The 22,452-nt window shown below is 46.5% G+C and overlaps 1 protein-coding gene and 2 pseudogenes across 4 annotated transcripts; all 3 read right to left on the bottom strand.

The window, feature by feature from the left end:
• Positions 1-825: 825 nt before the first annotated feature.
• LOC311590610 lies at positions 826-6,814 on the bottom strand (annotated as a pseudogene). The gene is made up of 2 exons (XR_014783589.1): positions 6,726-6,814; positions 826-2,775 (listed from the first exon to the last, which is right to left on the bottom strand). The product of XR_014783589.1 is annotated as an uncharacterized misc_RNA (transcript).
• A 7,115-nt stretch (positions 6,815-13,929) lies between these two features.
• Positions 13,930-15,047, bottom strand: LOC311589801 (sodium/potassium-transporting ATPase subunit beta-3-like; annotated as a pseudogene). Its single transcript has one exon. The product of its transcript is annotated as a sodium/potassium-transporting ATPase subunit beta-3-like (transcript).
• An 884-nt stretch (positions 15,048-15,931) lies between these two features.
• Positions 15,932-20,175, bottom strand: KPRP (keratinocyte proline rich protein). 2 transcript variants are annotated; one of them, XM_084768436.1, is made up of 2 exons: positions 20,066-20,175; positions 15,932-18,633 (listed from the first exon to the last, which is right to left on the bottom strand). In XM_084768436.1, the coding sequence occupies exon 2, from the start codon at positions 18,603-18,605 to the stop codon at positions 16,617-16,619; it is 1,989 nt and encodes a 662-aa protein (XP_084624562.1). In that variant the 5' UTR covers positions 18,606-18,633; positions 20,066-20,175; the 3' UTR covers positions 15,932-16,616. The 2 variants fall into 2 exon arrangements, with proteins under 2 accessions (XP_084624562.1, XP_084624563.1); XM_084768437.1 differs by lacking the exon at positions 20,066-20,175 and adding an exon at positions 19,250-19,274.
• Positions 20,176-22,452: the final 2,277 nt, after the last annotated feature.

Genomic DNA, 22,452 nt, shown 5'->3' on the forward strand with positions numbered 1-22,452 from the left:
GTAGAGTAGATTGAGCGTGAACTTGGTATCACAGAAATTTTAAAGACTGAATAGTATAAACCGAGGGGCCCAAGGTTAATGAGCCTGCTATTCGGGACTACCAGTGACAGCCCATGTAATAATTCACATTAGTCAGAATGTGGACAGCGGGACAAGGCGTGTTCTTCAGGGAATGAGAAGACAGGTGACCCCAGGCTAGTCAATGAGAGTGGCCTCTTGACCACTGTCTGGAAGCAGTGGACCCTGGAGACCCTCCCTCCAGCAAGCTGAGCATAAAACAGGGAGGGAGGTGTTCATAGAGGGCATCTGGAGCTTCTTGTGTGTTCACCTATGTTAAACGTCTTAGCCTCCGAACATATGGCAATTCTTGGGATGTCCCTGCTTGAAAAGGATGTACCTCTCAAAAGTGAGAGAGAAATAAACCATATCCAGTCACCACCGCATGACACTGGGTCAAGGGTTTATCAGAAAGCCAGAAAAGACAGACAAGTTTACGAGGACCCCCGAGTGTAAGGAGTCCCAGGCCATAAAGATCTGCCGGTCCTCATAAAAGCGTCTTAGAACCTGGGGACTGGGCAAAACAACAAAGAGACAGTTCTTCACCTCCAGGCTGAGTATTTTCTGGTTTCCTAATCTCCCTGGAAGAACCTACCCATATTAAAACATAGTCGTGACTTATGGAGCTCAAGTAGGGAGAGAGGCCCAGCCCTTGTCACTTTGGTCTCAGAACACGCTGTCGGTACATTGCTGATCCATGGTTGCCAGGACTGGCCTCCGGGAGTGATGCTGACAAAACAAACAGGAGTCTGGTGAAGATCACTGGGAAAGGCTTTATTACTCTGACACACAGAAGGGAGGTAGCAACATGGGGACAAATTTTGAATCTCCAGAGTTAGATTTCAACATTGTACTGACTTGGACATGGAGGGCATGGGGGACCAGGGCAGAACAGCAGTCAGGAATGGGTCATCTGAACAGGGATGGGTCATCTGAACATGGCTTCCCATTGGCACAGCTAGTCCAATGTCCTCATGGCACAAGTCAGCAACAGCCCCCAGACTGCTGGCTACTGCCACCACAGCATCCACTGCTGCCACCACTGCTGCTACAGCACCCACTGCTGCCACCACTGCTGCCACAGCACCCACTGCTGCCACCACTGCTGCCACAGCATCCAGAGCTGTGACGATGACGACACAGAGATCTGGGGGGCCTGTGGTGGCTCAGGCAGCAGCCACCACCCCCAGAGCTGCAGCAGCTCCCAGAGCTGGAACTACAGCATCCCCCAGAACCCAGACTACAGCAGGAAGACCCAGGGGGGCACTTAGGAGGACATTTGGGGGGCACTTTGGGGTCTGGCACTTGGGCGGGCACTTGGGAGGAGGCTGGCACTGCTGCTGGCTCTGTTGGCAGGACATCTCTGTCGGTGGATGTGGGGGAGCTGTGGGAGAGTCCCACATGTGTCCGACCCGATTCCAGGGCCACACCGTCTACTCTTGTCCTTGCAGCTTCATCTCTAGTTCCCTCTTGAGTCTTTTGATCAGACATAGGCGAGTACTATGAGGTCTTCATAATCTTCAGCATTCACTAAGTGCTTTGTTTCAGTATCTCATACCAAACTCCATTCAGAATGGTTCAAGCAACGCACTCTTCAAGTATTCCACGGAAGTTGCTGATCATTAAAATCACCAGAGGGTGCAGCTGAGAACTCACTCTCTCACATCACACAGAACCCTGAGAACACTCAAGGAGCTTAGAGGTGACGAGCTCTTTCAGAAAAGAGCAAAGTCATTCCCTCAAAAGAATTTCAGGAACACATGGTTTTACACAAATGAGAGAAACTACAAGGTCTTTGGGGGTCAATTTGTAACCATCAACTTTCACAAGACAAAAAACCAAAGAGAAGTGCAGGTGCTGGCCCCTGGACTGGTCCCCACTCAGTATCTGGGGGTTGTTTCCAGACCTCCAGGCTCCCAGCCCAAGGCTCTGTCCCCCACAACAGTTTTCTTGCTGACTAATCAAAGCTACTGGCCTCTCTTCCCTTCTCTTCCTCTAATACTGACATCCTCAGTACATCTGATCCAAAAATGGACATGGCTGACTTTCAAAATTGTATTCCAGTCCCCACTTGAATAATCCAGTAGCCAACATCCCACAAGATCAGAGGGACACACTAAACAACAGAATATAATCTAGTTTCTTTGAAAACGTAGCACACATTCCTAAGTCTTCTCATTTGCATTTGATTATTTTCAAATTCCCCCTCATTCTCTACTTTGGAATGCCACTCCCTACATCTTCCTGATCACAACTTAATGCTTCTTGCAGCTCTGATCTGGCCGTTAGTCTGAAGAGGCACCTGCTCTTGTTCCCTGTGCGGCACTTGCCTGGGTGACACACAGCACAGGCTCTGCAGACACCTCAGGATGTGAGTGGGTGGTGCGTTCTGGCCACCAGCCTTTTTATTCTGCTCTCAAGTTCTTCTTCCCTCAGCGCATGAGACAGGGCTTGAGCACGGACAACTGCCTTCTCATGCCCACATGGCTCTGTGACACGTCATCGCCGGGTGTTGCTCGCCTGCCACTCTCCACTGGGCTCGGGCCGCCCACTCCCGTCTCAGAGTGTGTTTGCTTGACACGGGAGTTGCTTGGAGAGAAGATATGGATGGGGCCGTCCATGACGTCATCGTTTCCCTTCATTCCTGTGTTTTCCTCAACCCTGATAACGCGGTAATTCTTAAGGATTCTGGTCGTGCCACACCTCAGTTCCTTCTTTCTGTCCATAATAGAAAAAGTAAATTTTTATTAGACCTCTGATCCTAGTGGCTTTATGTGAAATTTCATTTTAGAGAGAGAGAGAGAGAGAGAGAGAGAGAGAGAGAGAGAGAGAGAGAGTGTGTGTGTGTCTGTGTGTGTGTGTGTCTGTGTATATGTGTGTGTGTGTGTGTGTTGGGGGGGTGTACATGCACAGAATACCTTAAAGAGAAAAGAGCCCTTAGAGAGATAGGAAAAGCATTCAACATTTTCAAACTTCAAATTTCTGATCTTAATATAATAATAAAAATGTTTTCTTATGGGATTACAAAATTAATTACTATGGAAAAGTGTAAGCAGCCAAGATAATGTATCGTTTGTTTTGACATTCAAAACATGAATAGATGGACGAGTGGGAAGACAGATGGTGGAGATCAACAGGTGATAGATTTGATACAAGGAGACGGAGAGACTGATACAGTGTAACGATGGGGAGCCGGTTTCTAAGTGTAAATTGTGCTGTTTTAAAGCTGCAGATGCCTTTCAAGCAAGACAATTCTTGTTAAATTACATGTTACTTTTTCCTCCCCATATACCTCAGTGACTTTATCTTTGTGAAAATATAGAAAATAAGACTAATAAGAAAACCACTGCCTTAAAATATACCATGAGAAGAATCTGCAGTTTCAAAAAAAATGTGACGAGATGAGCGGGCTTTGAACTATAGCTCAGAGTAGTCCAGCTGGTCAATGTGAAAATAGCTGATGCGGGTAGCCTTTGCTCTATCTTCCCTACCTTAAAAGCCCTCTGAATGCCCCTTACTGGCTTCCTACCATCTATGAGCACTCAGTTTTAAGGAAAAAACCTCACAAACGGACGTTGTGGAGAGAGTGGGAGATTTTGGAGCATTCCCTCAGGGCTCAGAGAGCTACGGAGATTGTAAGAGCCAGTGGTGATGATGTCAGCAATAAAACAGTACTTTCCAAACACAATAGGACTGACCACATATGAACTCACAGATACTCACTTGCATAGGTTCAAGCCAGACAGGGTCTCACTCCTGAGAGGAGGAAACAGATGTGAGTTCTACCCCTAACCAGGAAACTATTTGCAATTGAGATCTGTTGGGAAGAAGAGAAAGTCAGTTTTCTCCAGTGGAATGACACTAGGTGTATTTCAAACACACTCCAGGGTACCAGGAGTAGTTGACCAACAGAAAATGAACCCGTGATGTTTTTGTATGGTTTCATTGTTATGATTTTGTGCTTGTTTTTAAGAGAGAGGGAGAGAGAGAGAGAGAGAGAGAGAGAGAGAGAGAGAGAGAGAGAGAGAGAGAGAGAGAGAGAAAGGCAGGCAGACACAGAGACAGAAAGACAGAAAGAGGAAACAAAGAGGGATGAAAGAGAGGGTGTGCATAAGTATGGTGGATAGGGAACATTTGAGAGGGGTTGGGGGAGGGGGAAACATGGTCAAAATATATCATATGAAAAAAATTGAAAAGAATTGGTTGACTAAAAAGTCTAAAGCCAGCCGGGCACGGTGGCGTGTGCCTTTAATCCCAGCACTCGGGAGACAGGCAGGCAGATCATTGTGAATTCAAGGCCAGCCTGGTCTACAAAAGCAAATCCAGGACAGCCAGGACTGTTACACAGAGAAACCCTGTCTGGAATAACCTAAAAGGGCAAAACAAAAAGTCTAAAGCCCCAGTAGTTATGTATGCAGTGCAGCTGCTCCATGTATAGCTTAGGGAACAGTGTGGAAGAAGGGTGCAAAGATTATATAATCCAGAATACCAGAAAATTCCCTGTGTGACTGACTTTCTTAAAAACATCTCCATAAACAAGACCTAAACAATGACAATATCAATATAAACATGCTAAAACAGAAGGAGGAAAAACTCAAAAGAGCGCACCTCTAAACCAAGAACAACTGCGGGCAGCTAATGACTACAGCGAGAAGGCTTTTAGGGATGAGGCTCCTGATTGGTTATCCAATGCAAAGTGGTGATCACTAAGCCATATACACACAAATAAAAAGGGAAGTAAAAAGCTTGTTGTATACATATTTATATGTGTGTATATGACAATAATATAAAAAGAAGCTATCAATTTGAGAGTGTTGACTACATAGGAGGGGCTGGAAGCAGGAAAGGAAGGGGAAGAAATTATGTAGTTAAATTTTAATTAAAAACATAAAAATAAAGATAATTTTTAAAAATTCAAAGCTAGCATACACATATGAAAAGGACATGTAGAATTTGCCTTTCTCCAGCTCCATCCATTTACCTGTGAATTTCATAATTTTATTTTTCTTAACAGTTAAATAATGTTCAACTGGGTAAATTTACCACATATTCACTGTCCACTTATCAAAATGACAGACATTTAGGGGTTTTCCATTTCTTGGATGAGTACAGCAGCAATGAATATGGATGGACAATTCACCTCTGTGTTAGGATACAAGATGCTCAAGAGCTATATAGCTGGATCACGCTTATATTACTAAATAAAAATAATTAGTGTAGTCTTATATAAAATCTACTATAAAATAATCTAACATTCTATGATAAGCCCAAAGTTCCCATGGGTTAGAAAAGCAAATGCCCTCTACAAATCCCTAATGCTGTGGCTACTTATTTATACTTAATTCACTGATGTTTACAATGTAAAGACTTTTGTTTTCAATGGCTGGAGGTTTGAATGGGAAGGGGAAAAGGCCAAGACTTGACTCCCTATTGGACTGTGACTATCCTGAGGGAAAGGCCTGGGTTTCTTTAATTTAGTGATGTTCAATGGTTGGAAAGGGAAAAGGATGCTTTAACTTTTCTCTGATCCCAGAACATAGTATTAAACAAGTTGGAGACATGTTTTCCTGAGGGAAAGGCCTGGGTTTCTTTAATTTAGTGATGTTCAATGGTTGGAAAGGGAAAAGGATGCTTTAACTTTTCTCTGCTCCCAGAACATAGTATTAAACAAGTTGGAGACATGTTTAGTCATAGCAGCTGTCGTTTGGGGGTCAGAGATTCTCCTAAACACTGTGCTGTTCACCAGAAACCCGTCTCATAGCAGAATCATCAGGCAGCCATAAGGGCCAGTTCACCTTTAAGCCATATGGGGGTGATACAGATCGCTGGGATGGACCAAGATGACTGACGTGAGACATGGTGGGTGGACATGAGTCAGCATGAAATGACTGTCATCGGATGCCTAGGAAACCCAAGAGTAAACAATTATATTGTCTGCTAGCCAGCTGTCCCTGACAAAACAATGTCACGTTTGTGAGATTCTATAGAGGTCTTTCAAGCTCGCCAGCCTGGCTGTGTGTGTCTATATGTCTGCCTGCATGTGGCCCATATAGGCCACAGGAATGTGCTTTTCTAATGGCTTGGGTGCTGGCAAATAAAAGGTATGTCGTGTTGATGTATCTGCCTTGGCTTGAAATCTCCTCAGCCTCCCGAGTTCCAGTGACTGTCCTCCACTCTTGCTATCAGAGCATGGACCCTACCAGCTCAGTGAGAAGCGGCAGGCTGCTGTGAGAGGAATGAGGCGATGCTCACTGGAACTAGGTCCTGAGTTACTCACTGACCACAACAAGCCTCTGGAAAAATGCTAGTGAGATACCATAGAAGTGCTTGATTAACAGATCCCCACCCGCCCCCCCCCCCCAACCCCAGCCCTGCCTTTTCCCTCCAGGCCACATAAAGCCAGGAAACCTGTCAATAACTAAGGCTCCAGCTCAGCTGAAGAACTAAACAGCGTTTCTATTTGAATACAAGGCCTCCACTCCCTGGGATTCTACCTGGTCCTGGGAGCCATCTCAGGGGCAAAGTTGCCGAGGAACCTTTCCAACAGTTGCTTTTTCTCTGCCTTTTTAAGCTTAAACACTCATCAAATTATATGAAAGTTCTGCCTCACGAGTCCTTTATTGTCCCCTGACTTGGGTTTTCCTAAACTGTGCTCCACACCAACTCACCTGTCCTTGTCCTTCGGCTCCACGTGATTTAACCCCTTCGTTCCTCCCTTGGGGCTTCCCTGAATTCCTGCGTCTACATTTCTTCAGCTCATCTCTGCCTAAGGCGGGGCTTGGCTTCCCTCGGCAGCCAGCAGCCAGCAGCCGGCCTCCCCCACCCGACAAACATTCCTCTTCCTCTCCCCGTAAGGGTGGTATTTCACTTTCAAAAGTACATGTTTGGTGTTTGATATGTGAAATATTTTAAGTTATATTTCACTTAATCATTACTGCAATCTAGACTAGAATTACAGCTTATTAGCCACATTTTATAGATCAGGAAAATCACTTAAGCCAAGACCGCAGCTACTGAGTTGGTGGGGCTGAGTTCACAGCGTTACCTTAGGGCACTGTCCGTTCCCACTGCCTCTGGCTCACAGCTCTGCACTCCCATGAGCCTCTCTGTCCTCACACATGTAGCTCATTCTCCACCTTTCCTGGTAACTTGATTTCTTACTCACATCCTGAGGCTACATGGCTTTACTATTTTTTAGTTTCAAAGCACGCTGTATACTTAATGTGTCACATGATTTAACAATATGTCTATTTATTATACATTTTCATCTGCTATAAATTTAACTCCTTGATAGCCAAAACACATGTTCTGTTCACTGATCTGTCCCAGGATATCACTACCTGTCCTATTATTAGAATAAACAGTAGCACAAAATAAAACTCAGCATTTTAATGCATGGATAAATGACACATTTCATCTCCAAATTGTTCTTTTTATTTATTTATTTTTCTTAATTCTTTCTAGAATCTTCCTTTGCTGGTTTATTTTCATTGAATTTAATTCCCCAAATACCAGGTGCCTGAATTGCTTTCTGAATGAAGGCCAATTCAAATAATGGAAACTATAGATTCCTTTCAAAATACTAAGTTAGTATTATTTCTGTGGGAAAGTGCACAGACATACTAGTTGATTTCTCCATCTGTACAATGGAGTAAATGCTAACAGTTTCAAGTTACTGTAAATGTGAGGAAGGATTCCAACTTCGTGTGTTCGGTGCACAGAGGGGTACCATGCCCTGTCTTTACCGCAATTGACCCAAGCTAAACAGAGAACCCTGGGAGCATTGTCTGAGCCAAGAGGAGCAACTCTTCTTAAAGCACAGCAGTTAGCAACAAGGGTCCTCTCACGTGATCAAGCGTGTTCCTTCTCAAGCCTCTGATGGAGGTGAAGACCAGGTAGCTTAGTTTTACAATGAGGCTTAGTTGTCTAGGGGTGAAGATGCTTTTAGGTCTAGATAGATGGTTTAAGTTGATAATGACAGGACGTGATGGAGATTGATTTACTCTCAGAATTTTAGACTCATCAAGATAGGAAGGATGCTTTCTTCAAGGCTGCCAAATACAAACAGCCAAAACACTAAGAATGTAACATTTACACAATTCCTGATTGTTTTCATGGTTCTTCTTGCTATAGGTAGTTTATTGTGTATATGTGTAATAGTATAAATGTATATGTGAAAATTTTTTAAAAAGAAAACAAAATGGAACAAAGACAGCTAGTGAGTGCACTTCAAAATTAAAGACATATTTTGTCTTAAAAAAAGAGAAAATTTAGCCTAATTCTTCACATATTGCAGGTGAAGAAATAGCATCTTTTATCCATGGTCACTCAGCAAAATCATCACTACACTGTACTCTACTGTACTTCATGCCCTTGTGTGTCAGTGCTGTGTGTATGTGGATGAACCTAGAGTGAGAATGCGGGGTCACTGGGGAAGACTGTAGCTGCTTCTTCGTCTTTCCCTGGGCACACGATGACTATTCAACAAGTACAAAATGTAAGACAAGGGCTGGAGAGGTTGCTTGGGGATCAAGAGTTCTTGCTGTTTTTACAGAGGACGGATGTTTGTGTTTCATTCCCTGCACTCATACCACAGCTCACAGCCATCTGTGACTGCAGCTTCAGGGGACCCAATATTGTGGAGAGCCACAGATAGCAGCGCCCCCTACTGCTTCCCCGGGGCAATGCACCCCTTTTGCGCATGCACAGTGAGTAAACCTTATGCGCATATACAGTGAGCAAGCCCCTTATGTGCATGCCTGAAGGCCTGGCATGAGGTGGCGTGATCCGAACAAGGCATAGCGTGCGGTGGCGTGATCCAAATGCACCAACCAGGAGCGACAACGTGGTAGTCTCTGATAGGACCAGGCACACTATAAAGGTTCTGTGGGATCTTTTCCCGGGGTCACTCCGGTAGTCCAGAATCCTGAATAAAACTGCAGCAAGAAGAGTTCCCGGTGTTGGTGTCTTTCCTGCTGGACGGGGGCAGCATCGACACAATATAATCTTCTGGCCTCTGAGGGTACTCTGACACATGTGCAGATGCACACACACACACACAAGCACGCATGCACACACGCGCACACACACACATACATGCAAACACGCAAACACGTGTACATATAACAAAATGAAAATTTTTAAAGGTGGACATATTTTTAATTTTCTATTAACCAATTTTTTAAGTAAAATGAGACAGGTAAATTTAATTTATTATGTATTTGATTTAATCCAATATTCATGGAATATCAGTATTGTAACATGAAGACAATGTGAAAAGTTGCTCGTGAAATATTCTAATTCTCTTGTTCTGAGTCTATCACACTGTCAACTGGGCAAATTGCAAGCCCCTGGCACCGAAGTGTTTACACAGAACAGCTTCAGTTGTTAGAAGTCCTTGTCTCTCACAAATCTGTTCCTGTAACCACGTGTCACTGAATAAAAACCCAGAGATTTAGGAGAGAGAGAGAGAGAGAGAGAGAGAGAGAGAGAGAGAGAGAGAGAGAGAGAGAGAGAGAACACAGGTCCTAGGGTGCATAGGGGGTTGTGGAGTCAGAAGCACCAACCAGGAACTGGACCTAGGTCCTGTACACAGATGTAGGGGAAGGGCAGCTCAGGCTTCATGTGAGTCCCCTAGTAAGGGGAGCAGGGGCTGTCTCTGACATGTTTTTTGCTCACTTCCCCCTGGTAGGACTACCTGGCCAGGCCACAGGGAAGGAGGACTCAGCTCAGTCTGGATACACCTTGATGAGCTGGGGTTGGTTGGTAGGGGGGCTCCCCTTTTCTGTGGATAGGAGAAGGAAGAGAGGAGGGAGGAGCTACAACCAGCATGTAAAGTGAATAAATAAATCAATTAATAATAATAAATAAAAAGGGTCCATCACCATGTAGCACAGGAAATTTCATCCTTTGCTTTTTCTAAGATTATTATCAACCAAGCTTTTTCCATACATCTAATTGTATACACAATGACTCATAAATAAGTGCAGCTAATCTGGACCTTAAATTGAGGGTTCATATTGAATTTCATCTTGTGTTTTTTTTTTTTTCTGGACCTTAAAATAAAGGTTCATATTGAATTTCATCTTGTGGTTTTTTTTTTTCACATCAGCTCCATGATTCCAGCCCACACTGGGTCAGCAGTTTACAGCTCAGTGCCCCCTCTTAAACTCGATGACACCTAGAACCTAGGTCTCTGTCTTTTAAAGTGTATCCTCAACTTTTTGATTCCAAGGTCATTGGAAGTGTACCAAAACCTGAGTCCTGAAACCATCAGGACACCTCCAGACAGTATAAGGCACCAGGGAAGATAGTTCATCAATGAGAAGCCACGTGTCCCTCCCTGGCCCATCTTTCTGTAGATCATGCTCATGGTATGACTGCTGTCATGCCTTCCTGGAACAGTTTTCTCCTTGCTCCTTCGCTCCACTCAGCGTCCGTGTCTGGCCTGGAGTTGCCTCTTGGACGTTTGGTTCACTACATTCCTCGCCAATGTGCTTCCAGAACAATCCATGCCTCCCATTCCGAAGCTCATAGCACATACGCTGTTTACATTGCTCAGCGTTGCGTCTCCAAGATCCATCACTCTCTGGGCGTTAGCCAAGTCCTTCCCGGGAGCAGACTGTAGAGAGCAGGGGAGATGTTAACCCAGCTCAGGGTTCCTGTAGCAAATGTTACTGAAAACCTTTTCATGTAATATATTCTGGTTACAGTTTCCCCCTCAACTCCAACTCCTCCCATAACCTCTCCACCTCCCCAACCACACAACCTCACGTGCTTCTTTTTATTCTCTTTAAAAAGCAAACACGCAAAAAAATAAAATTAACACACACACACACACACACACACACACACACACACACACACACACACACCACTAAAAACTTAGGGTCAAAATCATACTAGGCCAGCAAAAGACCTATAAGATAAAAAAAAAAATTCAAACAAAACAATATAAGACAAAAAGTCTACAAAAATACTACTGAGAGTTTGTGTGTGTGTGTGTGTGTGTGTGTGTGTGTGTGTGAGTTGGCCATCTAAGGCTGGGCAGGCAACATACCCTTAAGTGTGCTTTATATACCCAGTGGTATTTTATTGAAGAAAACGGTGGGGTTTTTTTTTCCCTTTACAAGTGGATTTCAGTTGGAGATAGCTTCTTGGTTAGAGATGGAAATTCTTGACCCTTCCCCTCTCAGTGCTGGGATCTCACGTGGCTTGAACTTTTGCAGGCCCTATGCACACTGCCACAGTCTCTGTGAGTTCATGTGTGTGTCAGTCCTATTGTGCCTGGAAGACATTGTCTCTTTGGCATCATCCATGCCCTCTGGCTCTATGAAACTTTCTGACTCCTCGTCTGCACAGTTCCCTGAGTCCTCAGGGGAGGAACTTGATGAAAACATCTCATGTAGGACTGTTTCAAACATCTCTCAGTCTCTGCACATTGTTCAGTTGTGGGTGTGTGTGTTAGTTCCCATCCCCGTTGCAACTGGAAGCTTTTCTGCGGATGGGTGAGCAAGGCATTGGTCTACAGGCATGGCAGAATCCCGTTGGGAGTCATTGTATTGCTATGCTCCCTCAGCAGAATATAATACTTAGCTTTCTTTTAAGTCCATGGCCTATCTAGTCTCATGCAGTTTGCCACCCAAGCAGTGTCATACATGGGTGTGATCTCATGCAGAAGGCTGTACATGCAAACAGATAGTGGTTGGTTACTTCCAAAATGTTTGTGTCACTGCGGCCTCAGCTTATCACGCACGCAGGTAACTGCTGTAAATTTCAGGGTTTGTAGCTGGACTGCTGTTAACCTTTCTTCTCCAGCCAAGTGCAGAGTACCTTTCAGTTTTATGGTGAACACTAGTAAGCCGGGGTGATGACTTTAGCTAGGCACCAGCATGGGTTTTCCATGTCCTTTTATGATGAACACTAGTTAGCTGGGGTGATGACTTTAGCTAGGCACCCGCATGGGTTTTCCGTGTTCTTTTATGATGAACACTAGTTAGCTGGGGTGATGACTTTAGCTAGGCACCCGCATGGGTTTTCCGTGTTCAATGAGATAGGTAGGCATTGTCTTCAGTAATAGAATTTTACCATTTGGTTGTAGAGAGAAACTAACAGACTTGGCAATAACTTGAGATGGGGAGTTTTCATGTTGTTCCTTTGACCCATGACCCAGCTAGATGTAGAATATGCCTTGCACTGGGTGTTTCAGTTGGTGGCGATCTAGGTAGGGCATTGTCTCTACTGTTACACAATGACTTCACTTAGATGTCTATATATAGTGTATATATGTATATATATGTATATATATAATGTATACATATATGCATATATATAAGCCTCTATAGTAAAGTGTTATATGTTCCCCATATTCCCTTTCATATCCCCCTCTTTCACCCCCTCCCCATTAAATCCTACTCCAGTCTCCCCAACGTCCCTTCATAACTACATATTCTATTTTTTCATCCTTCAGGAGAACCTTCCTGTTGCTAGCTAGTTTTATGTCAACTTGACACAAGCACGAGTCATTGGAGAGCAGGGAGCTAAAGTGAGAGAATCCATTAATAAGATTAGGCTTAAGGCAAGTCTATAGAGCATTTTCTCAGTAAGTGATTGATGTGTCAGGGCCCAGTGTACTGTGGGTAGGGCCACCCCTCAGCTTGTGGCCCTGGGTACTATAGGAAAGCAGTCTGATCAAGCCATGCGGACCAAGCTAGTAAGCAGTTTACCTCCATGGCCTCTAAGCAGAGCAGGCTCCGGCAGTGGAGGCATATTTGTCTTAGCTATTAATATTTGCATTTTTTTTGCATTGGTGTCTAATCACCTGGGCTTGAGCTGATTGTGATTGTAAGTGTCTTGTCTTTGTTAGGTAGGTGTTCTGGTCCTTGGGTTTTGTTGCCATCTCTGCATCTCAGGAAAGTGTGGTAGCTGTGGGTTCCTCGGAAGAGAGTGCTTCTGTAGGTCAGTAGGTGGAAGATCAGAATAGAGACTAGCTAGGAGAGTAGGCTAAGAATTGCTTTGGGAAAGAGCTAAAAGGATCCTGTTCTCATCTAGAAGTGGCTCCCCAGGGGGTTGGAGCTGTTGGAGGAGCTCCTGAAATGTGTTGCGGAAGGCAAAGAATGTATCCAGAGAGACAGGGATGAAAGGGCTAGAGACCCTACATTCTAGAAACTACCAAAATGCCAGGCGAAATGGAGCCACTTGTACAATCATAGGTATAACTAACTACTTCCTCATTGGACTTAAGGCCGAATCCACAAAAAGGAATTCACTTCTGATACTCAGTAGTGATACTCAGATAGCCCAGTCAAAAGCTGATGGCTGGGGATGTCAGGAAGGCAGCTGTTGGCGTTTTACTAAATGGATGTGACGTGTGGGTCAGATTGCCTTCTGAGCACTTATGTTTACAGTCATAGGCATGACTGCCCTCATCCTCGGTCAAGTACACTTTTATACGCCGTGGGCACCAGTTACAACAGAGACTCACAACTACTCTAAAAATCCTGAGAAAACGAGACTGTCGAAGATGCACCTATATAAGGAACATCTAAATCACACACACACACACACACACACACACACACACACACACACACACACAAACACACACACCATCCTCAGGGAGCATCACAGAAGAGGGCCTGAAAGAATGTGAGAACCGAAGGAAAGGGTAGAGTGTTGTAGAGTGCTGTCCTCCAGGAATTGCCTTTGCCTTTTTGAACTTTGAGTAGCCATGATTACCTGCGTGAGATTCCTAAGAGATTGGGCCCGTTGATGTCTGTCAAGGAGAGAGGGGGCCTGGCTTCTTCCTAAATAGATACAATTGGTTAATGGTTGCTGGGAAAGATGTTTTATTTTCTTCAGCTGTCCAGGCGCCCATAAGTTACTCCTGCTTCTGTATACAACCCCTCACTCATTCTCACGTAAGGGCCCCTAATTAAACCCACTTATTCATCAAGCTAGACTTAAATGGAATCATTTCTCTGACCTGAAATTGTTGACGTATCCTGGATGGGTAGATTCTCGTGTGCTTCATTAGGAAAAGTTCACACAGCAGCATTGCTATTTCGTCTCCAGGCACCACCAAGAACACTTTGCTAAGTTGTTTAGTGATTTTAGACAGGATTTATGTCCCCTTTGCCAGTGTTTATTGTAACACTCTTTGCACGTTCCTTAACACTCTGATCCAGAGGCACATTATGGTGTCACTCCAGTGTGTACCACACCACCTCCTCCTCCAAGGTGGCCTCATAATCCTAGAACGGCAGGCCCAGCTGATACAAAATGGAGACAGCACCAAATTTATTCTGTGGAGCCGCTCTACTCCTAAGCACTTGACGCTACTTTGAATACAACTCGTCCCAAAATCCTTGTCACGTTCATCCTTGTTTTTCACGTTGTGTGACCCGTCAATCGTACACTCAGCTGTTACTTCTTTCTTTGTAGAGTCAGTGACGACCTGGACGACAAGTAGAGGCTGTCGATACCCAACATGGTGTTTCCCCGTAATATGGGACATACTTCAAATCAATAAGTCCATGACCAGGACAAGTTGATCTGTTTGCTGCGTTTGTATCCTTTGTTATACACGCTATCTGTGGTGCTCCTTCTGGGATGAACTCAATTATTCTGTTCACTTTCACAAGAACGCAAGGCCGTCCTTTGGACTTGCCAAAGTCAGTATCATTCACACCACTATGTTCTTGAAGCAAGGACACTGGAAACTGCCTTGCATTATAATCTGGGCCGTTCTGCTTAAACAGTGCTCGGTCGGGACAGTCTGTGAGGTTCCACTGTTCATATACAGAATACGGCTTTAGGGACTCCTACAGGTCTCCAGTGAGTCTTTTGTAAGTATGTGGCTCAGACACACTGTATGTATGTTCCAAGGCAGTCAGTGGTTTTAGAAAAACCATAAGTCCCCAGCTTTTGGAGGTGTGTGTGGAGAGCCACAGAGCCCTTTGTGGACCTCGCCCCAAGATGGCGCCTGGCATGCGCCAGAGCCACCTAGATTTAGACAAACAACACCTTATTTGGAAGAGGCCCGCTGCTTGCATTAGCTCCGCCTCTACGAGCCTATCAGCATGTGAGACGTGGCTTAGTGTGATTGGCTGTTTGGGTGGTATAAATGAGCGTGACGGGAGTGGCTCGGGGGATTCTCCTGGAAACAAAGCCTGAGTAAACCGCTTGAGAGAAGAACTGGTGGTCACGTCTTTCTTGCTGGTCGAGTGAGGCACGACAGGTGTGCCCCAGGAACTCTCCACTGGTCGGGCTGTAGATGAACATCTTTCACTCGGCCAGGCTCTGATGGAAGGACGTCTTCTCAGTCTTCGTCATGGTGTGCCATGCGACAGCGGTGGAGGACTGCGCAGCCTGGGACAACTCTCAGTTACGAGACCACCAGAACCAACTCCGAAGAACTCTTTTATACCGATGTTGATTAGACCATTACTAACTGTGCCCAAACGACGGAAGCAACTCAAGTGCTTAAGCCACATAGCACCACACTGCCCTAAACAGCTGCCACAAGCGACAGCAAAGATGAACCTGGAGAGAGCATTGTGCTAAGTGAAATAAGCCACTAGCAAAAGTACAAATGCTGTATCAGTCTACTTGTGACACATACGGCCTCAATTTTTAAAAATGAAAAACGGAATGGTAGTGTGCAGAAGTTCAGGGGAAGTGGGCAATGTCCTGTAGGATAGATAGCTGGTAGTGAAGGTGATGTAGTAATGTAAACATAATTAATCCCGCCGAACTATACACTCTGATGTGGATGTGGTGCTAGGCTTTGTTATGTGTGTTTTTACGGTGATTTAAAAAGACACTTCATTCTCAGCAAGTTGGCGTCGAAAAAAGAGCAGACGTTACGCAGGACGAAAGCTGTGAACACAACTGGATTTTATTCTCATGTATCCTCCTCTTGGCCCAGTTCCTATAGTTTCCCAACAGGACCGAATATGAGTCAAGCTGCCAAAACCACAACCTTGGCCAGCTATTACCTGGCTTGAGGTAGGCACAGAGATGTAAGGATACACTGAGTTCTCCTGAATAAAAGTTTACAACCTAGCTGGACAGAGAGGACAGTAGCTGCAAAGAGAGGTTAACCAATTCAAGAGCGTTGTGGAGCACTGGCTAAATAGAATGGTGTTGGGGGAGTGGATTCTAGAAAGTTAAGATAGGCCCCTCCTAGTGAAAACAGGAAACAACAACAGTAACAAAAGGTTTCAAGGAAGAAGTACTAAAAGACAGGTACAGAGGTGAGGAATAATTCAGGCGGTGAGAGTCTCCGCTGAGGTAAGAGGAGCTGGGGACGGTCAGGGGAACACCCAAGGAGCGCCCTAGTGGCCAAGCTGGTCTAGGTATTGTTAAAGCTGTGTGCAGAGGAGGAGTGAGGCGTAAGGCTGGAATGTCTGGAACGCAGCTGTGGAGCCCGAGACGACAGGCAAGGAGTTTGGAGCAGGAAACACCTCAGCGACTGTGGAGAGATGTAACCCAGATGAGAAGGGAGAAATAGTCTAAAGAAGCTGAGGCGGGAGCATTTATCTTGACCACGCTTTTGTTTAAAAGTAGGCGCCCTTCGCCCCACCGTTCCTGCCACCGTAGGTGTTTCCTTGGTCTCCACAACCACCTAGACCTTGTGACCCTGAAAAGACGTCACCAGATCCACAGCTGCTATTGCTCCCCGGCCGGTGGCTGTAGCTGGACGGGCCACAGCCCGGGCCTTCGGTATCCAGGTGGCATGGGTTAGACTCATGACAGCCTAGTTCTTGGTGGGAGGGAACTGGATTGGGACGAAAGCAGGGACTAGGGCAGCGAATGCGCTCCCCACAAGGCTCTGGGCTGGAGCAGGGCATCGGACGTGGCAATGGCTCTGGATGAGGGCAGGGCTGTCGGCGTGGGAATGGCTCTGGATTCTCACAGTGAACCGGGCGAGGACGTGGCATTGGCTCTGGATGTGGACACGGCTGTGGACGCAGACATGGCTCTTGATCCTCACAGTGAACTGGACGGGGACGTGGCGCTGGACGTGGCGCTGGTTGAGGAGCCGGACATGGTTCTGGATACAGACAGGGTTCTGAAAATCTTCTCAGAGGAGGGCGTGGGCGGGGTTCTGGACTTGGGCATGGCTCTGGGCGTGGGTATGGACGTGGTGCGCACGGTTCTGGACTTGGGCATGGCTCTGGGCGTGGGTATGGACGTGGAGCCGGAACTGGGCACCGCTGCCATGATGGCTCTGGAGGCCGATCAGTACGCAGTGGCCCACAGGACCTTGCGAGTGGACGTGGTTCTGAGCGTGGCCTCAGATCCGGGCAGGAGACACCCCAAGAGGGTTGCCGGCCACAGCTCTGGGATCTTCCTCTGATGGGAGGAATCTGGACAGGACACCTCTGGGGGGAAACCTGCCTGGGGCAGCAGGGGGAGGAAATCTCGACCCGGCATCTGGGTCCACATCTTTGAGAACAGGCTGAAGGGCGGCCCCGAGGAGGGCAGTGACTGCTGTAGATGGGCTCCGAGCGGCGGGGTGGAGTGCAGTAGTTGTAGGAGCCCGAGGAGCATCGGGATGGCAGGCAGCCGCTGTAAGAGGGCTCAAAACGTCTTGGTGGGGAGCAGCTGCGGTAAGACGGCTGGAGCTGACGAGGAGGGAGGCATCGGCTGGTGCTCTGAGACCGACGCTGTGTGGTGAAGCTTCCGTAGGAGCCCTGGGGCTGGCACTGAGGTGCACAGGTTCTGAATGAAGTCCCGGACCGACGCTGGGGGGAGCAGTTGCTGTAGGATGCCCGAGACTGGAACTCAGTGGCGCAGCTGCCATAGGAAGCCTGTGACTGGCGCTGGGGGCCGCAGTTGGTGTAGGAGGGCCCTGACTGGAATTGGGGCGCACACCGACTGTAGGAAGCCTGAGACTGAGGCTGTGGGCCACAGCTGCTGTAAGTACCCCACGATTGTGATTGAGGAGTGCAGCTACCGTAGGAGCCCTGATAACGGCACGTAGTGGAGAAACTTCCTGGACCCTGGCCTACTGAGGGACATTCTACATAAACGTGGCTAGGCTGAGGAACTGGAGCAGGCACATAGGTTGAAACTGGATACTCCACATAACTAGTTTCTGTATAATACACTGGAGCGCTATCTACATAGTAGGTCTGAAGAGGTTGTGGGACTTGGACATAGGCAACCTGAGGCTGGCATGGAGCCTGGCACTGAACACAGGAAACGTGAGTCTGGCAGGGAGGTTGGCACTTAACTTCAGTGGTCTTAGACTGGCATTTCACCTGAGTGGCCTTTGGTTGGCAGGGAGCCTGGCATTTAACCTTGGTGGTCTTAGATGGGCACGGAGCCTGGCCCTTCACTTCAGTGGCACCCGACTGGCATGGAGCCTGGGAACCCTGAACTGGGCACGGTGCAGCGCATTCCAGAATTTGCGACCCGCACGGAATTTCAACCAGGCCCTGGTTGTTGGAGAGGAGAAACTGTGGGGGACCAAAAGAGGAACCCTTGACACAGCACTGGGGGATCGGCACACAACGCTGAATCTGCTGCTGGTCACACATGGTCCTGATCCGGGTGGGTGAGCAAGACCTAAGGTAGAGAAACCAAGGTCAGGGGCCTGAGAACTGGGAGGGAGAGAGCTCGGATCTAGAACCAGGAGCCTGGAATCTTCTCGGGTTTTTCTTCATATGCCCTCCACCTTCACCCCAGAACCCTTACTGACTGAGGGGGCAGTCTATGCTAGTTGTTGTTCAGGAGTCCTGGCCCTGGTTTGGCAAAAGGGTTCAGTTCTGCACGCGCGCGCACGCACACACACGTAAGCATACCAGTGTCTGCCACCAGAGGGCAGTGATGAGAAGCAGTTTCTCCACACTTAAAGTCAGGTGGTGGAAACAACCCTACAGGAAGAACTGGTAACAGCTTGTTTTCAGGACGTAACCCAAACTGAGGCTTCCACGCTCTTGAGAGCCTGGATTTCCTCACACATGCCGCAGGTGGATGTAAAGAACAAGGCACCATCTATGCTCTATGTTCATATCACATCAAAGAGTCCACTGAGAAGAGAAGGGTCCAGGCAGGTTCTGGACCTCTCTGGCCCAGCATTTAATATTTGCTACCTTCTATTCAATCCTTCTTAAGTGAGTTAATTTCAACAGACCCTCATAGAAATATGCAAGTTCGCTTGTACTTCATATGCCAAACGCACCAGCCTTAAGATGAGCATGACCACTTGCCCAGGCAGGCTGCTCTTACTAATCATCTGGAAGGTGGCAGTCTGGTGGCTTCAGAAACATTTTCTCTTCAGACCCTCGGAGATTCAGGATAGAGTTAATTAAGGTAATTAACTGCCATGTTATTCCTCACGCTCAAGGATGTCCAGCTGTGTAAGGATATTCAAGCACACTTACAGATCTACACTGCACAATCATTCGCACATGGCCTAAGGCGTTCAGGCACACACTCGTGTACCAACACCCTTAGCTACCACAGTAGCTGCCACCTGCTCTCCTCAGAGGCACCACTCCATGGTCAGGTATCCCAATGACCAGCAAAAATCGTGGCTACTTTGACAGTTGAATCATAACAACAAAGCATCCCTCACAAGCTTCCAGAATACCAAAAACGCTTCCACTGGAAGACAAAGCTAAACATTTTCCATTTTTCCAAGTGTCTCTCTTCAGTGTTCCTTAGAGGGGATGATCTACCCTCATGTGCCCAAACTCACACAAAATAAATAACTATTGTGTCTTCTCAAGGGACAACAAGTTCCTACCAAAGGAAAATAGTGCATGGAGAAGAGACCAGGGCTGTCAAAGATAAATACACCGACTTGATAGTCCCATCTCTTCCCATAAACGCCACATATTTTATATTCCTTAGTCAGTCTTTCTCCTCAGACTGATATTCCTCTGCCCCGGCTTCTCCCTTAATCACGCCTCATTCTTTTGAGTCTGAGAACTCCCTGTACATCAACCACCCCTCCCCCAGTTCAATCCCAGGAGGACCCAGCTCCCAAACTCACCCTCCTCAACAGGCGCAAAGTCATTCAGGCTAAGGCATCTGGGCCGAGGGCCGTGTTTATATAAAGAGCTGTGGGTCTGGCTCAGGCTGTGAGGCAGCTGGTTGGCATCTGCTCAAGGAAACATTCCACCAGCCAATTCCCTCCCCGTGCGCTGTCTGTCTAGTCACCTACTGGGCTGGGAGTGCCTGGCCTTAGTGTCAAAGCTTCCAGGCTGTGAAGAAGCAGTTTGTTGTTTGTTTTCATCCTCCTTTTTTTTTTTCACCCTATCAGTTTTCTATCCATCCCAACAGGACCAGACGGTGAAGGTGGTGAGGAGGCGCTGAGGTAGCATCTCTCCTAGAAAATTAGCGCATGCTCTACCTTCTCCTTGCCTCAGAGTGTCACAAGAAGCTGCACCTAGGGTTTTGTGTTGATGGCTTACAATTTGGGGACCTTTATAACCATCCTAGATAACAATTTGCTCTTCTGAAAAATGGATAAAATTGAATCTCCTTGTCACAGAGGCAACGGCAGGTCTTTCATACAAAACCATCTTACCAGGATGACGTTCAAAATATGCAACATCCTCTCATGGGTAAGCATGCTCAGGCAACCGATGCAGCTGCAGCGATGGGCATCAGTTACAACCCAGTCTGAAGCTGAGGAGACGGTGGCTGAGCAGAAGGTGCCTGGCTAATGAGACAGAGCAGCCCTTCCAAGGCAGTGCAAGGCTCTTCATGTGGTGCAGCTGTCTGTGAAGATTGCACAGCTCAGAAAAGAACTAACAAGGTGACCCCATGAGCCACATAAACACAAGTTGGGTGTCTTTTATGTTTATCTGCATCTTGTTAAAATTAGTAACTAGTATTTTTAATAAGAGGACTTTAGTTAAGGTCCTAGATCTCCGGGTTTTCTTTTAAAAATCAAATTGGTCTAAGATTGCCTGCCTTTAGTCAGCCCAACAGCAGCCACCTTCCATAAATAAAGCGTGCAATTTTCCATTCTACAAAGCTTTGCCATTCTTCATTCTATATTGTACAGTGTAGTCTAAAGTGCAGGGCTCCTTATGTTGGTTTTCTTGAGTTACTTTTTATGGTTGGAAAGAAAGTGAACATCGGGCTTGAGAGATGCTAGGTGGTTAACAGCACTTGCTCTGCAATCCTGAGGACCAGAGTTCAGTCACTTAGCAACCTACCAGGCATCCCTGCCAGCACCCATAACTTCAGCTTTTTGGGGGCCACCAAGCCATGAGTATTGCTGGGGTGGACACCAAGCCAGGAGTATCGCTGGGGTGACATGCTGAATTCTATCCTAGCCCAGCTGTGAATCCCTGGGTTCAAAAGGAAGAACGTGTGGTGAATAACAGAGGAGGACACTTGACATCCTCTTCTGGCACCCACATAAGTACCAGGCATAAGTACCCACATCTATCCATTCATAGGCACTCACACAGACACCCGCTTGGGCACATAAATAAATAAAAATACATATTTTTAAAAAGAAAATGAAGTGTTGACAGTCTTCCCTAAATCATCTCGCGTGCTTCCCTCACCCTCTATCCTTTGCTGTCATTCAGCATTCTGACCAAGCTTGTGAGCAAATATTGTAAATTCAGACATATTTTGAGCTCTGGTGCTTACTGATGAGGTGAAATCTACTTAGTTCTCAAAAACCTATATCCATTGTCTATAATCACTTCAGAAAACAAAGGAGAAGAAATAATGGTGAGGAGCTGGAGTCACAACGAAAGGCCTTAAGACTATTTGGGTGAAACAAATAAGAAAATTAGCATAAAGTGCTTGATTCAGTTATTTCACTCTCTGCGGTTCGTTTTCTTCATGAAATGATGGGAATGATAATTCCCTGGCAGCCTCTCCTGCTGGGGAGAAAATTACAGAGTAGGCATGAAAGGTCTTTGTGGCCTGCAGTGAACATGGCGATCATGTCTCTGAAGCCCCTCCCCCTCCAAGGTGCGATCTGCCCAGGTCAATGCGACTTCAGAGTCCCAGCTCTCATCCCCATCTCTCACTCCAGAGAGGACCCATGTGTTATTCCAGCCTCTGTACAGAAACCAGAATCCTCAAACACTTTCAGGTCCTACTTTGCCCTTCTGCAGATGAGGATTCTGAAGCCCAGGCAGAGGAAAACTGTCTGGGTACCATATGCTAATGGCTGGCATGGAGAGACTAAATCCTAGGTAGGTCCAGTACAGGGCCACTGGCATTTCCACTGAGTTATTTCTCTAATCCCAAACTTCTGAGCTTGAATAAACATATGAGCAGCTCAGAAAACAGCAAACAGTAACAGCTGAGAACGGAGACTTCTTGTCAACGCCGGGATATGAATTGTTGAACAACGACATCTGTCCCCTCTATTCAACTTTTTGTGGAATCTGTATTTTTGAAGGG

The sequence above is a fragment of the Acomys minous genome, assembly GCF_964271855.1.
Source record: "Acomys minous genome assembly, chromosome: 19".
NCBI lineage: Eukaryota > Metazoa > Chordata > Mammalia > Rodentia > Muridae > Acomys > Acomys minous.

Coding starts and splice junctions, on each gene's coding strand:
- KPRP (XM_084768436.1), bottom strand. CDS start 18,605: ATGTGTGACCAGCAGCAGATTCAGCGTTGTGTGCCGATCCCCCAGTGC.